Source organism: Aptenodytes patagonicus, chromosome 12 (genome assembly GCF_965638725.1).
Source record: "Aptenodytes patagonicus chromosome 12, bAptPat1.pri.cur, whole genome shotgun sequence".
NCBI lineage: Eukaryota > Metazoa > Chordata > Aves > Sphenisciformes > Spheniscidae > Aptenodytes > Aptenodytes patagonicus.
This window is the reverse complement of record NC_134960.1, coordinates 468,961-485,123: the sequence shown is the minus strand read 5'-3', so window position 1 is coordinate 485,123 and position 16,163 is coordinate 468,961. Positions and strand designations below refer to the sequence as shown.

Sequence of the window (16,163 nt, the reverse complement as noted above, 5' to 3'; positions counted from 1 at the left end):
TAACCGCGGCCGCAGGGCAGAGCCGCCGCCCGGGGGCGGGGGGGCCCCTCCTCGCCGCGCGGCGTCCCCCGTGGGTGCGGCAGCGTGTTCGGGGCGCGTCCCCACGCGTGTGCCTTCGCCCGCGCTGCCGCAGGCTCCTCCCGCGGCCGCCGAGGGGGAGCTCCCGCCAGGGGCGGGTGCCCCGGCCGGGACCCCGCGGCTCCTCCGGCTGCCACGGCTCCTTCGGCTCCTCCGGCTCCCGGGCTCCTCTCCTCCCGGCCCCCGCCGCAGGTTGTTGCCGCCTGCGCCAGGCGGCTGCTGGGTCCCGCCCGCGGCCCCCTCCCCTCCCCGAGGTAGGTTCCTTCGCCGGTTGTGCTCTCCAGATCGCGGTCTGCATCGGCCCCGGGTTGATCTGCGTCCCCCGCGGCTTGGGGGGGCGTGGGGGGGCTTGCTTACTGTTGGCGACAGCTTGGAGTACGTGGGGTTTGCAGGCAATCACTTCGTCACTGCCTGCAGTAGGGCAAGCGTGTGCAGGCTGGGAAGCCGCATGGGCAGCTGCCAGAGGAAGGGCTCCAGCGGGGCGAGAACCGAAGGTGACACCGATAGTACCTGCTCTCATCCTTCCTGAACTTCGTTGTGGCTGCGGAAGAGTTCAGAATAATCTTTAGTTTCGCTGGGACAAAAGTGATAGGATAATGTCATGTGTTGCTGTATTACTGCCCCGTTTCAGTTGTTCAACAGAACACCAGCGACACCCCCGCCCCAAAGCAGTACTTAAGCAATGAAGAGGTGAACCCCTCTGAGTTAGTGGTCCTCTTCTGAGGATGCTCAGTAGTTGCCCATCAGTGATAATTCTAACAGTGCAACTAGCTGCTCACCTTTTGTATAAATGTCTAACCCTTTCCTTAGTCCTGCTGAGCTCTTTTAAGAGCACAGCCTGCTTGCAGTGTGAGTGTAAAACCCTGGCGACTCAGGTGGTTACTTTTCCTCTGCTTTGCTTTAGTTTTACATTTATCCGTTGAGGATAAAGTATGCTTGGCAGTGTGAAGGTGTGCTGCCTGGCTCTGGAGGTGGGAGCCTGGGCTTTCCCAAGCAGCTGCTTTCTCATGCCTGTAAAATTTCTGCTGCGGCTGCCAGACTGGCTGATGACACCCCAGGACCACTGATGAGTGGAGCTGCTGCCATGCTGCTCGTGGAACAATGAGTGGTCCAACAAGCATGAAGTTAACGTGGAAGCATTAGTCGTCTTGGCCCGAGGGAAAGTAATGATTTTAATCATTTTGTGACTTTGCAGTGTGAAACAGGAAAAGATGTATCATTATCGTACCCTGGGTACACTTTAAAAGATACAAATCCTAGTAGTTATTACTCAGACTAACTTAACTTCAAGGAGTACCTGCGCTCCTTCCTCATAGCTTTTATGTATTGACATATTGTCAAAAATAAATTAAGCTACAGACTCCTATACAAGAAAATTTCTTTGAGCAGCTGACCTTGGTTGACACCAATAAGACCACTGTGATGTAGAAGCATCAGTATGCGAACCTGATTTGTGGCTATTACATCTGAAGGTGTATTCTTCCTCTGAAGAGTAAGTTTTGGGGCTTGAAAAGAGGTGCTGGTATGGCTTTGTTTCAGGCTGAAGGCTCAATTTGTTCCCTTCAGAGGCACCGATAAGGCTTGCAAACGTTTGCTGCTTCATTTGTTTTATTGTTGGATCTTGTTTCAGTTCTCTGAGATGAGAAATCAAGATTTTAGGTTTTTTAATAGTTTGCACTGGGTTTTTTTGGCCTTTTGAGAAATGCAGAGTCCCCTGCTCTTTGCTGGGAATAGTGAGATCTACGTGAACCACAGCAGGGTGGGTGGGTTGCAGTTGAGATTGTAAGATGCCTTGGAGAGAGAGTGCCTTGTGTGCTGCCTCTGATCTGTTCTGGATGCCTCTTGCTAGTGCTGGGAGAGACTTTCAGGAGTGGTGGGAGTCCTCTCAACTCCAGCTGATGCGGGGAGGATGGAATACCATTGCAGTCAGCCATACATTGCTTTGGCAGCTGCTGCAGTGTGATCCACAGTTGGATTCCCAGGATTGTCATATTGGGGATGGATTTTACATCACTGCAGCCCAGTTCAGGAAGACACCCAAATATAGGGGTTGCTTTTAAACTTCAGGCAAGCTTTGGCACTTGCTTTAAGGTAATCATCCTGACCCAGGGCGTGAGGTTAGAGCTGAGTTCCTGGCTGAGTGATGGAGATAAAGTTAGCCGGAGAGAAGGAGTTGAGTGTGCTGGTGCAGGGAACCACAGCATCCCATGGCAGTCCCAGTTCCCAAGACTGTCCCAGTAATTCTCTTTTCTCCAACATTTTTTTAATGATTCCTCCCTTTTGTGCTTCAATAACATGATTTTGTTACTTTAAAGTAAAAAAGTGAAGCTACTCAGTATCTGTGTTTCCAGACTGTAGATCTGAGAAAAATGAGTAAGGCTGCTTTGCATCCTTAAGCGTTCAATGAAAATACGAATGCCCTGGAGAACACTCCAGGCTGAACAAAGTCCAGATTGTGCTGCACTGTTACTCCCTCATTTTATTCTTTTAGGTCTTTGTACTTCCAACAAGAAATAAATGTGTATTTCACAGGGATGTCAGTATCAAAATAAGCATATAAAGGTGCTTTGCATGTAAACACTTAAAACTGCTACTGTACCCATATAAGATCATTCAAGCTATTGTGAGTGTCACTAATCTATACAGAATCATATGCTCCAGTATACACATACACGTTCGGGGGAGAATTGGAAAATTAAAACCTTTGTTGTCTGCTAATGAACAGACCTGTCCTTCCGCAGTGTAAGAGGAAAACCAGCCACTGCAGCCAGCACTGAACCATAAATAAGAAGGTTTTCTTTTTTGTTCATAGTTCATATCCAAAAAAAGTTTTGAAGAAACTGAATGGTAACTACACCTTGATTTTCCATGAAATCTTTTCATTTAAAAAAAAAAGGTACAATTTTGTCCCAAGTGAGAGACTTCTGTAACAACTTAAATCAAAAGGTTGACACTTTGAATTTCTTCTTACATAGTTTTTACACTTCCACGTGACCTTAGTAGTCAAAAGTGCCTTTCTGATTTTATCTAGCCAAGTCACTATGTCCATTTGTTTTGGATATTGACCTCACTACAATTAGTCATCATTGAAGCTACAAAATATAATATGTTGGATGATACCGCAAACATGAGCCAGATCCTCAGATCTTTTGGTCTGTTAGTCTATTTCTACACTTCCCTTAGTGGGCAGCAGTCCTGGTCTAGGTTACAAGGTTATGATGTTACTGGGTTTCTCTAGTAAACTCCATTATAATGTGCTTTTTCCCCGATACTCGGTTTTGTCTCCAGAGCAGTGAACCTCCAGTGAGAAATTTGCAAGCTGCAAAATGCTTCTTAATCCTGAATGATGATGAATTTTTGCCTTCTGCCTTCTCCAGGATGCACCAGCAGAACATTGCCCAGGTCTGCTAGGAGTGACCCGTGGGTAACACCATCCTGGAGGTACCGGCTTCAAGGGTGGTAACGTAACTGAGAGAAGTGGAGAGAGCTGAGCCTGGGCTGAACACACCATGGGAGCAAACACCTCCAGCAAGTCACCGCCCTTCGATGAAAACGAAGATGGTAAGAGCCTTTCCTAGTTGTTGTCTGGGACTACAAAGTCCACCACTGTAGAAACTGTGACTCTGAGAGTCACCACCAGCTCCCGTGCTGGGTTTCCAAACACCTGGACGTCTTGGTTAAGCAAAGGTGTGTCAAGGTCTGCAGCAGCAGCATGCCCTTGGTCTCCTGCAGAGCTGTGGTCAGGTGTCAGGTGGTCCTTTCACCTCCCCTCTCTGCGGCCAGGCACTGGGAGAATAACTGTTGGCAGACGTTTGGTTTTGACATGTCTCTGGGACACACTGCCAGGCGCTTCGAAGGCAGGGAAGAAATGCTGCTGTTCTGGAGGCAGGGGAGGTTTGATCTGGAGATCACAGTATCAGGAGGACTGGTATGAAGTGTGGTGGGAAGATAACTTGAGTGATGCGTGTTCCCATCCCTGCTTTGGGCTTGGTGGGAGGGCCACCGAGAGAGACCCGGTCAGCAGCAGCAGAGGTGGAGGTTCCTGGTGGCTGCCCAGCTGGGAAGCTCTACCCGTTGGCACCGGGAGACCAGCACACGGGCTTGGTCGGCTGGAAAAGGAGAATACATTGCTGGAAGCAGTACTGGAGGCCAGTGTCACTATGCTGCCAAGATTATAGAGACAGTCATTAAAAGATTGTTCCATAAATATATTTCCTGTTGCATGAGTCAGCTTGCTAACTGCCATACGGGCTTTCACCTGGGTACAATCGTAAAATGCATATGTGGACAAGTACAAATAAAAGTAAAATATATGAGAACCTAGATGACTCATAAACTGCTGTCCCAAAGGAAAGAACTCCATTCAGGGAGGACGTAATCCTGATTACTGGGGACGTAAGGGGAAAAGGAGGGGACATTGGCCAAAACCTGGTCTTTCTCACTCAGCTCCTTGAGGAAAGAGGTCTCGAGGAGGAACGCGCTTTCATTCTGGAAAGGCAGTGATTATATCCCAAGTAGCACCGTTAGTGCTCGTGGTACGACAGCCTTCTGCCCCAGGCTGTGGCCAACCTGCTGTTTGGTCTCTGTGTGCAGCTGCCAATGCACGCGGCTGCTTGGGGAAGGGAAAAGTGACTCTGTGCAGCAGCATGTTCCCCTCACTGTCCCAAACCACCCTGCTGTGATCTGGCCTTTCCCTGTGTGCCTCGGTTTGTCATCCCGCAGAGAAGATTTCGCACTTTGGGGTCTGCGTTTGCTGCTGTCGCCCTCCAGGCGCAAAGGGAGCCGGCGAATCGCTCGGTCCTCACGCTCTGCGCTGCTGCACCCGCAATGCCAGCTGCGTGTGTGTGGCTGTTTGGCTAGATTGGCTGCTGTTCCCAAATGGATAATGCAACTGCTTGCGATTTTTCTTTGGTTTTCATATTTTTTTGCCAGTTACTTTAATGCAAAAGAAATGTGTGTTGTGAGGTTTTCCTGGAGATTTTATTCCTCGTGCATCTAAATGCTCAGTATTGGCACCTCTCATAAATAACGACCTGTGCTAGCTCAGGATGACTAATACTTTTCACATTCCTGATCACCTTCCTTGGGGTGATATGTCCTGGCTGTGAGACTGACTGTAACAAATTGAATTTTCATTGGGGTGGCTGGTCTCTCTGCTGAGTCTTTCTCTGGGTTCGACATGCTTCGTGCGGTGTGACTCCTGTGACTGAGAAATAAATAATACCCCGAGCAATGCAGTGACCTGTGCAGGGTGACTGTCCTTGGGGCAGTAAATCTTCTCGGACAGGTGATTTCTTATGAGAGCCAGTTCTGTGCTTGGAAAGGACTTGGTTTCAGCAAACAAAACCTGACAGCATAGGAAGCCCCTGTTAGCTCTGTGGCAAAGGGCGCTGGGCTTTCCAAGTGTGAAACACCATACCCCGTGCTTGGTGCGTTTGTGTGTCGTGCTGGCAAGTCAAGGGAAAGGCCCAGTCCTACCATCTCAAGGGGTTCAGTGTTGATCTGTTGAGTTTCAGTAGGCTTAGGGGTCACCCTTGCACCCAGATACAGTATCCAGACCGGTGCAGTTGTGCTTTCATGGCCCTGCCCAAATTTAAAAAGTGGTAGCACGTTTTTTCTCTAATTAGTCATATTTTAATATACTGGGGGGAGAGAAACCCAGCTGTTTTCCATTATCTTGGCAAATTTGTGACCAGAGACTGTATCACCATAGATGTCACAATCTTGTCCTTATTCTAATTTCAGTTAAAATTGAAATAAGAGCTGCTGGGTACAACAGGAAGCAGCACAACGGCTCTTCTGCTCCATGACACTGGCAGGTCACTTCACTGGGCTGCAGCCGGTGGAGAGCGGTCCCACCTCTTTGGCTGTGCCATAGAGAGAATTTTCCTTTGGGACCTGTGTAAATATAAACAGCAATAGCATGAACGGTGTAAGTGCTCCGGTGCCAGGAAGGCACCTGATTCTTCGCAGCCCGAATTTCACCTCTGGCAGTTCAGTGCTGCAGCTGCATCTGCTGGTCTGCTAGATGCTGCTTACTGGGGACATTGCTGGGACCCACTGCCAGGGGAGGTGGGAGGAGGAAACATCCCGGACTAACAAGCATTTTGCCATTGCACCAAAGAATTGGGTCTGCTTGTCAGAGAACCGTGCTGTAATGTTCAGTGATTTCATTTCTCTATACTACCTCTCAATTTGCTTAAAAATAAAATAAAAATAAAAGACTTGGAGAATACTCAGGCAGTTGCAACAAGGTGAAACCTTTTGCAAAACAGGGTTGTCAAGGAGCTGACTCGAGGGTGAAAACATCTGGATTTATATTGTGCCATAGTTTTCTGAATAGCCGTGGGCAAATTAATTCACCTTCCTGTGCCTCTGTTCTTCAGCAGTGGGCTCCCTTCTCCTCCCACAGCTCGCCTGTTCGCTCTGTGGAGCGTGGACCACCTTCTGCCGTGCAGAGACAGGTGGCACACAACAGGGCAGTAGGGCTTATGCCTCGCTCGGGCTGCCGTCGGCCTTTGATATGCACACATAGTCATAGCACCTCTTGCATATTTTTCCAAATTGCTGTTGCTATAATTTGACTATTTTCTGTGGCACTGAGATTTTTTTTTTTGAGATGGACTTCTCAAAGGGGCTTTGTTTGCCTTCGGCTGAAGTGGGATGACAGCATTATTTTTCTCTCGGCGTTTCCTCTGAGTAGGCACAGTTGTGGATAATAAGCTAGTGAGATAAAAAGAAAATGTAATAACCAGACGAAGGTTCAGTGCTGCAAGGTGATCTCCTCTCCTGATGTAGTCAGGATGAGACCATGTTAAAAGCCGGATTTTGTTTGAGCTGCTTCTGGGCAAAAGGGTGTGGAAAGCGTCCTGGAGGATGGCAGCCAGATATTCTCCCCAGCTGGCCAAATTTGTAGGAAGATAAAGCAGAAATAGGTAGTAGGTGAGGACAATGGCTGGGTGAGATGGACATACATCATTCTGTGGTCCTTTGCAAGTGTCCTCTCTACTCCACCATCAGCTGTTCTGCCTTTAAATTGCCCTGGGACTCAGACGAGTGTTAGATGTATCTTTATTCCTCTGCCTGGATCCGTGCTGAGTTCGGCTCCCTGATACGGAGGGACTTGCATTAGCATTCCTGATCCTGTGGTAGTGCTTGTTTTCCTGAGGCTGCAGATCAGAGAAGGAAGGGAGGGAGGAAATATAATGAAAATGGGGGAAATTACAGTGACAAAAGGAAGACGAGTCATAACAGACCGTGTGATGTTGTGCTAGCTGTACAGGGGTGGGCGACAGGGATGGGAGGACCTGAGCCCCCTGAATCATTGACTTCCACTTGGCAGATGGAGTCTGGGGGCTTTGGCAGGGTTGACTTGTCTCTGATGAGGACATTTTTCATGGCTAGTTAGGTTCTGTATTTTTTTTAATCTAAATATTGTTCCTTGAACCTGAGTTTAGAAATACGACCCCTGCTTTCAAAATGGTATTTCATGCTTATGCTTCAGTTGGTTCTTTATAGCAATTGTGTTACCTTCCTTGGCATCTCTTAAACATAATTTGTCTGAGTTGGCACATCACATGAATTTTGTCTCTGAAGGGCAAATGCTTTGGCTTTTTCATTGTTTTAGATGCCATCAGGCAGTGAAATGAGGCTTGTCAAATCTGTAGATGTGGATTCAGGATGAAGAGCATGTGTTTGGTTCCTGATTTGGACACCACAAATTTCAGTACTTTTTGGAAGTGAGACTCTGGACTGGCTCACTGTGAAAATCGGGGATGGTAGGAAAGCTAAAACAGAGAGAGGTTAAAATGTGATCATACCTAGTTTGAGAGTCTTAAATAAAAAGTATGCAATTTAGTTTTCTTACAACCAGCTCAGTAACAGACCCGTGTTTAAAATGTTAATGAAAACATTAATATTAAAAGGCAAGGAGGTAGAGGGTGTTAACATGTTCATGAAAGCATTCCTATTAAAAGACAATAGAGGAAGAGGGTGTTAACATGCAAAATCTGGCTGCTGGCTTAACTGCTCTGCATTTGCAGCTGTTCCAGATGTTAATGTCTGGCTGGACCTCTGCGTTTCGTGGTCTGCCCCCCTCTTGCAGAGCCCCATGTGAGGTCCCAGCACCTGGGACCTGGGAGTCCCCTCTCCCCGCTTGGTTGGGCTTGGTTGTACGGCATGTAGCTCCTGCAGGTACCTCTCTCCATAGTGGGCACAGAGGGCTTCTTTCCCCTCTCATTTTTCCCTGTAGGCGATAAGCATCTTCACTCTCCCTTTTTATTCTGCAGGTATCCACTACCCTTCTCTCAGGTGGTCTAACTGGTAAACAGATCTAGTTAAACTCAATCATCATCAACTTGTGTTTAGCTCTGATATTTGCAGCTGTTGCACCAGGTTTGAAAAAGGTCTTCTGTGCCTAAAAGCCAGTCTTTTTCCCAAGTGCTATAGCTGGAAACCATAAACTTTGCTTTGGTTAGATAGTGGCATCCTACCTGAAAAGATAATGGCAATGAAAAGGACACATTTTTTAATTTAGCGTGCCTGTTTTAAAAAATTATTCTGAGAATGGGTTACCCAGTGGGTATTACACTCCTGGCCAGGTATGCAGTGGCTGTTTTCAGCCTTTCTTTTGGAGGAATTTTGGGCAGGCTCAGTGGACCGTATGGCAGTTTGGTGACCCTCATGCATCAATGTTTATGCTGAATGAAACCCAGTCTGCTTGGTTAATTTCTTTGGAAAATACATGCATTTCATTTAAAAAAAAAAATCCACTAGCAAAATATGAGTACACTTCCCTATAGTTGTGTGGTGGCAAGGATCTAGTTAGTAAGTGTCTGTCCTGTTATCCTCGTATTAGCTTAGAGGCAGGATGTGTCCCGAGGAAAATGGGTTTATTTCTGACCAGTATCATGCGCAAGTCTGTAACGAGGAGGATTCGTCTGTTGCTGTGGCAGAGTGATTAACAACAGCTTCCTTGCTGGCAATCTCATCTGATAAAAAGCTTTGAGGACAAACGCCTCTTGGTTTCTGTGTCATTCAGTTCAGTTAATGAAGAAAGCAGCAGATGACAATTATGTTGAGAGTTGCACTTTTCAAGACAACCTGTGGTCTCGGAAAGTACAGAGAGGGAAAGCTCTGTAGCCTGAAGCACAAGTTGCTCACGCGCCCGTGTTTCTGTGAAAACAAGACTTCAAGGTGACTGTGCCTGTTCACTCCCCAGATGACCTGACACTTGGTGTGTGGGTCCAGTACTCACTTTAGCGCCTGGCACAGCTGGAGCCCAAGTATGTCTGAGCTCTCTGTTACAGTAAGAGATGTCTGGGAAGATCTGAGCAGGCTACAGCCTAGTCCTCCAGCTCCACTGGAGCCGGAGCGGTGGGCCATGGCAGAGTGAGGGGGCCGGGGGGCTCGGCGCACTCAGACCTGTCTGCTCGGGGATGGTGTGAACGTAATTGAAGTATTTCAGGTCAGCCTGAGAGGGCAACAGCAGTGGCACCCAATGGAGCTACCAGGCAGGGCTTTCATGCAAGACATCCGCTTAGAGCCTGCGCCTCGGAAAGACCCCGTCGGCAGCCCGCAGCGAGCACCAGGTCAACTTTGGTAGCACAGCCCAGCCTGTGGTTTGACAGCCTGGAGCTGCAGACTGCGGCTGGAAAGGCACCAACGGGTACCCGAGGCTGCTGTCAGTGGACAAGCACAGGCATAACTGTGTTTCTTTGTACAGCAAGTGCTTTCATTCTTATTTCGCTTGAAGTGGAAAGGGAAAGAGGCCTTGAGGTTTTCCTCTTGTTTAGCAAAGTGCTGGAGGCAGTGTGAAGTCTTGTTTGGTGGCAGAACACCCAGATGTTTGTGCTAACATAGGGTAATGACGGTAAAAGCCCCAAGGCAGACCTCCTGGGAGGCTGGGGTTTACAAAGGACAGGTATTTCTGAGAGCTGAACCTGCCCGTGAGAGCTGGACACCGGCACTGAGAGCAGTGCCGCTGGTTGCCTTCTGAGATGGTCGTTAAACTAGCTGGTGGTGGTCGGCCTCAGCAGGGAATGGAGGGTGCTGCAGGGTGTGCAAGGCAGAGGTGGACTTGGTGCTTGCCGGTTCCCATGGTCCTGGTGGAGGTGACAGCACTCCCTTGCGGCCCTGCGCTGGCTGCCAGCAGCCGTGACTCCGGCCGCAGGGTCCAGCCCCTTCTGCCAGTGGGGAAACAAGAGGGGCACGAGGCAAATGAACTCTGCGATTTCAAGCCCATCACATTGGTGGTATCTCCCAGTTCCAGGGGTCACACTAATTAAAGCTGATGAGTTGTTATAAATCTATCAGAGGCCTTTTTCTGATGCCTTGAATGAGTGTTTCAATGCGGTTTGGTTCAGCCAGCAGTGGCCAGTTAAGGACCAGATCCCTGAGCGTGACCTTTCCTTAGCTGATGGCTGCAGGGCACAGCGCTGCTGCACCAACGTCTTGGAGAAGCATTAGCAGGATTCAGAGCATTCAACTCGGTAATCATTGCTCTGGTACCTCATCCAGCAATAGGCAGCAGGGTTTGAACCCAGTACAGTTAATCTGAATTTGCTGTATGGTAATTTGATTTGCTGTTTCTCTGGATCTATTTATTGCCTGAGATGAAACACAGGCAGCTTCACCCTGGCTGATCAGAAACACTTGATATGTAGGGTCCTTCAGATTAGCACTTACAAAACATTCTCCCTTGCTGTGCAGATGTCCACCTCCCAGCCCCATCTCCAGCCAGAGGCCAGACGGGGAAGTGAAATGCGTGTTCACGTTCCCCCCTCCCTGTTTCAATGCGCAGTCTGCAAAGCTGCTGCTCTTCTGTTTCCCTTCTGAGCAGAAACAGCCATTCTGGATGCTGAGTGGCAGCGAAGCTTGCATCCAGGGTTGCTGTGTTTATCTTGCACAGTTATCGAACGGTTGTCTAGAATACCACAAGGATATGAAGATCCAGCTGCCCATTTACGTCTTCACATGGTATAAACGTTTGATGGACTAAAATTCTTTGCATTTGGTTTCAGCAGGAATAAGATGAGACTTTCATGTTTAACAGGCAGGGCAGAGTGAAAACATTCACTGGATGGTTCCCTTGCCTGATCTGCCATTGACAAAGGCTGACCCAGGGAACTTGCCTTTGCAGCTGAGCTGGAAAGAAAAAAAGCCTGTTAAACACCAAGTTTTAAACAGCACCCACATCTCCAAAAGCAACAGAAAGCTGCTAGGGTATCCCTTGTTTTTCTCAGCTCTTATCTTAAGGGAAAAAAAAGTAGAAATAATGTAATATCATCAAACGGTTGCTCAGCCATTTAATGTTTGAGTGTTTGCTCTTTCTTGCAGTCACCTTCGACCATTTTGAAATTTTGCGAGCTATTGGGAAGGGCAGCTTTGGAAAAGTAAGTATTTTGTGAACTAATCACCATTTGGACAGCTGGAAATGTAACAGAAATGGGCGAATTAGAGGCTCACATGAGAGTAAAGAAATAAACCCCTGCATTGTCAATGAGCTTTGACCTGAGCTTCAACTCCTGGTAATCAAGAAGGAATCACAGCCCCATTCCTCATCCATTCCGTAGCCACAAATTATATTACAGGAGATTAAAATGAGATACTGATAAATCAAATGAGCTGAATTTCATTATGTTTCTGGATAAGCATTTTCTAAGATTCCCCAGCGAAGCAACACTGAACATCATATTTTTATCTTTAATAAAAAACTACAATCAGCATGAAAGGTCTGGCAATTTTTTTAAGGGGATATTTCTCTGTGAAACACGGTGTTTGTTATTAAGCATCAGGTTACAGTCATAGATTGGTTTTATTTTTATGCTGTTACGGAATTCCACGCTTGTATACGTTGGCAGAATTCCAGAAGGTCATTTGCCTCTTCACATAAAGGCACTCTCATGCCAGAAATGGGGTGTGTCTTAGGTGCGGAGTGCGACAAAGATCTCTAAACAAAGAGATTTATTTGGTGGCGAAACAAAACAGGTTAACTGAAACTTTGCAAATTCATCCCAAACTCATAAACTGTTGTGGAAACAAGTCTGAAAAACCAGTCTGTTTTGTTTTGCAGTTTTACAAGCTCTGAGTCTTTCACTGAAGCAATGTTTCTTTCTAGATTTGATGAAATATAACTGTAAGAAGGGTTAAAATTCAAACCCCAATACCCCTCCAACAAAGCCCAAGGTTCTTTGTCAGCTGAATGAAACTTATCAAGAAGGGGGAGATCAGGTGCTGCTCCCCAACTAACCTGTAGTTCTGTGGTGGAAAGGACTCTTCCAAACAGTAACTGGTGTGGGAGGGATGGACACAACCAAGATTAGTTAGGGCTATTAAATAAAATGTTGACTCGTGCACGATTCCCTATCTCCTATCTTTGTGGTGACAAATTCCTTCCCCTCACCTTCCCCCCAGCGAAATTTCTTCTTTGGCTGAAAACTGGGTGAGGGATTTACTGGCAATGTCCAGCGTTGCAGCGTCAGTACATGAAGCTGTGACTTAGCAGTGTGGACTTTGCTAAAGCCACTGGAGAACGCTCGTGTGGACCGTGTTTTACCTGCCTCAATTTGTTGACAAATCATCTCTGATTTATCCCTTGATTTGCTCACTTAGGTCTGCGTTGTGCAAAAGAATGACACCAAGAAGATGTATGCCATGAAATACATGAATAAACAAAAGTGCGTGGAGCGTAATGAAGTGAGAAATGTTTTCAAGGAGCTGCAGATTATGCAGGGCCTGGAGCACCCCTTCTTAGTTAATTTATGGTAAGATATTGTTCCTTTGCCTGCTGGCTGAGTCAGCATTGTCAGTTAGAGACACCTTTGAGACCAGACTGGCCCACTTTTCTGCTGCAAGCCAGTTTCGGGAGCAGCTGGTGTGTTGCCATCCGCAGCGTGACGGGTGTCATGCCACCTGCCGAGCCGGGCACGAGTGGCAGTGGTTGCCTGTGATTGCTCTGGAGAACGCGTGTGCGTGCACTGCGGACCAGTCCCGTGGTTCTTTGTTGGAGGTGGGGCTCCTTGTCTGTTCCACTGACCAGGGCTCTGGTTTCAGGGGAATCTTGTTTAATTAAACAAGAAGCTAGCCCCTTTGTCCCCCCCCAGACAAGCACAAGAGAGTTTATTCGTGTGTTCCCTTGTGGTTTCCTCCTGGGCAGGTATTGCTTGTTACCATAACCCAGTTTTATTTAATAGTGCTCTTTTGCAACAAAGAGCAGTTCCCAGGACCACACAGTAACAGCACGGGATTGATAGCCAAGCAGTGCTCTGTTCGCAGGGCTTCCCTTGGCAGTGCTTTCTTCTCATCACCTCCTGATTCTGATTTTGTGGTTTATTTTGTGCTTTAAACAAACTGCCTTAATACCTTATTGATATTTGACTGAATTGATGCTAATCAGCAAAGATAAAAGCAATTTATCATTGAATTTACTGACAGAAAAATACCACCATTCAAATTTTATTGCGGAAACCCATATATCTATAGGGGAAACATATACATAAAAGAGTCTCTTTCCTTTAAGAGTAGTTGATAAATGCGACCTACATGCTCTGGTTATCATCCTTTTTCAACCATTAGCAATGGGATTGACCAGCTGAGTGAAAAAAGACGCACTGATTCTTCCCCTTTCATTTGATTCAGCATGTTTTCCTGCAGTGGGGCAGTAGAAAGGAATTTTAAATACGACTATTACTGTTAGAGTCTGCCAGATTAATTTTATTAGGACACTAGTAACATTTCAAGTGGTGTGGTCTCGTACACCACATGATCCAGTGGCCAACATCCTGTAGTTATAGGATTCCTCTGGGGTGGTGGGTAATTACATTTATTGGATATTGGATTTATTTTTAGAATGAGGTAGAACTTATCAATGCTAAACACAAAAAATGAGGCTAAAACATATTGAAGATCACAAGTCTTTGAATAACTTTGTGTTCCTTTTTGAAATCTCCTGTAACTTGAGTGCTGTTAGGTGAACTCTCATGATTTTGATGGTGTTGCTATTCGGTGGTGTTCTAACTAGGGTTTGAATGAGAACCATGCATCTAGACCTCTAAGAGCTTTGGACGTATCTCCACACTTTGCTTTCCTACTTGAACGAGCAGTTCCAGGCAAAACTCACTCACCAGCTGAGAACTAAACAGCATATGCATGTGTATAGACCTGTACAGAGCAAATCATCTGAGTTTCCCTACTTCTGTTCTTATCATGTCATCCCTGGCCTCGGGTATAGCCTTTAGCTTTCCTGCACTCTGAACGATACACAGACTACAAGCTTCGTGTGGAGTAATATTCTGGTTCATGGTGCTGCTCATCACATCAAGAAGCTGGTGTATTTGTAAGAAAAAAAATCCATGAGAAAAAAGCTCATAGCTGATTGTTAGACTGTCTCAAAGGGACACTTGGTAAATAATTGCATCAAATGAGGTCACTTAAAGAGGAACAGCAGATAGCAGCTACATCCCCTGTTGTGTTGTGCAAATGGGTCTATTAACAGGCTGCTGCCAGGAGAACCAGAGCCTGGTTCTGAGTGCCTCCAGTGCACAATCTACTGGCTGTGAGTCTGGGCAGGGCTGTGCATGCTGGTTTAGGGCTCCTCTCTACATTGCTCCTATGGTTAGTTCCCTTGAGTGCTTGGAGAAGACGAAATGTCCATCTTGAAGAGCTGAGTGTGAACCCCAAGGGGAACAGATAGCGTTTGTCCAGAGCTCCAAGCTGGATTTCCACTGCTCTACTGAGTTACTGATCGCTCAGCCAGCTGGGACTTTGCAGCAAGTGAAGGGATCTTCCAAGATCCCTTGGAAGGATCTTACATACACAAGTGTTGGCTGGGGCAGCATAGGCTTTACGGACTGTTCTCAGAGCACTAGCAGAGATGTGACATGGGTGATCTCTGGAGCTGCACCACTCCATAGTCAAAGTAGCAGCTGGTTTAGTTGCTGCCTGTGGCCAGCCTCTCCTGACGGTGTGCAGCGGGTGGCAGAGGTACCATCTTCCTCCTCACACTTCCTAAGTGGAAGCATTTCATTAGATCCTAGCCGCTGGCACCAGCTGTTAACCGCTGAGCAAACGAAGCTGCTGTACGCTGCCCGGTAATTCAGGAAGGAAGCAGTAAACAAGCGTTAGTATGAGGTCCTCCCCGAAACAAAAAATGCATGGGCTGCACCTCCTAGGCCCCTTCTGGTCTGTGCTATCAGTCACTGCCACTCGTATCCCGTGATAAACGTGCCTGAGAGCTGTGCCTGTCTGCCAGCCTCCTGTCCCATCTCCCTTCACAGCTGTCAGGGGGAGGAAATTAGCAGCAAGCTGCATTAGAGTAATGGGTTTGGATGTGGCTTTGTTTTTGAAGTGGCTGATAGTAACAAGTTCGACATAAAAACGTTGGGTTCCTGTTCTTCTAGTGGGCCTGCTGGTAGTTGTTCGTACAAGCTGCACTGACTTGGTTATGGATCTGAAGCTAAATTATTGTCATCTCTATTACTTTGAGAATATAGGTGGTAGGAGATTAGTTGCAGTGGGAAACGGAGCATGGAAAGGTAATGAAATTATTATTTACCAAGTGAAAAAGTTCCAAGGAGTTATGAGTATTCCCAGAGGTACCACTTAACCTGTCTTTTTTTAATATTATCATCCTTGAACCATGCTTATGCCATTTTAGGTACTCGTTCCAGGATGAAGAAGATATGTTTATGGTTGTAGACCTGCTGCTTGGAGGGGACCTGCGTTACCATCTCCAACAAAACGTGCGGTTCCAAGAAGGCACTGTGAAACTCTTCATCTGTGAGCTGGTGCTGGCCCTCGACTATCTCCAGAGCAGGCACATCATCCACAGGTAAGCTGGGGACCTCATAGGTGGACTGATGCTCGTAGACTGCAGTAGGGGCAGACTTGTTCCTCTTTGACATGAAAGGGCAAATAGAAGCTTAAGAACTAAACAAAATATTCTCCCACATATGTTTGCTTTTATGTAAAACACTAGGCTTCCCAGAGAAAAGCATTTCACATACAACAGGGAGCATGTTATTTCTCCCTCTGGGATAGCCCTGATATAGCATATTTGATTTGTTTGCTGATCCTGCAAAAAGCTG

General features: G+C 47.0%; 1 protein-coding gene across 3 annotated transcripts in view; it reads left to right on the top strand.

Moving 5' to 3' along the window:
- Positions 1-281: 281 nt before the first annotated feature.
- Positions 282-16,163, top strand: part of STK32A (serine/threonine kinase 32A) — a 35,907-nt gene continuing 20,025 nt past the window's right edge. For 2 of the 3 annotated variants that reach the window (XM_076349756.1, XM_076349753.1), the window contains exons 1-5: positions 282-332; positions 3,456-3,639; positions 11,416-11,471; positions 12,691-12,842; positions 15,734-15,907. In XM_076349756.1, the coding sequence (XP_076205871.1) occupies positions 3,588-3,639; positions 11,416-11,471; positions 12,691-12,842; positions 15,734-15,907 (434 nt within the window). In that variant the 5' untranslated portion in view covers positions 282-332; positions 3,456-3,587. The remainder of the gene's footprint in view (positions 333-3,455; positions 3,640-11,415; positions 11,472-12,690; positions 12,843-15,733; positions 15,908-16,163) is intronic. The other variant, XM_076349755.1, reaches the window with a different exon arrangement.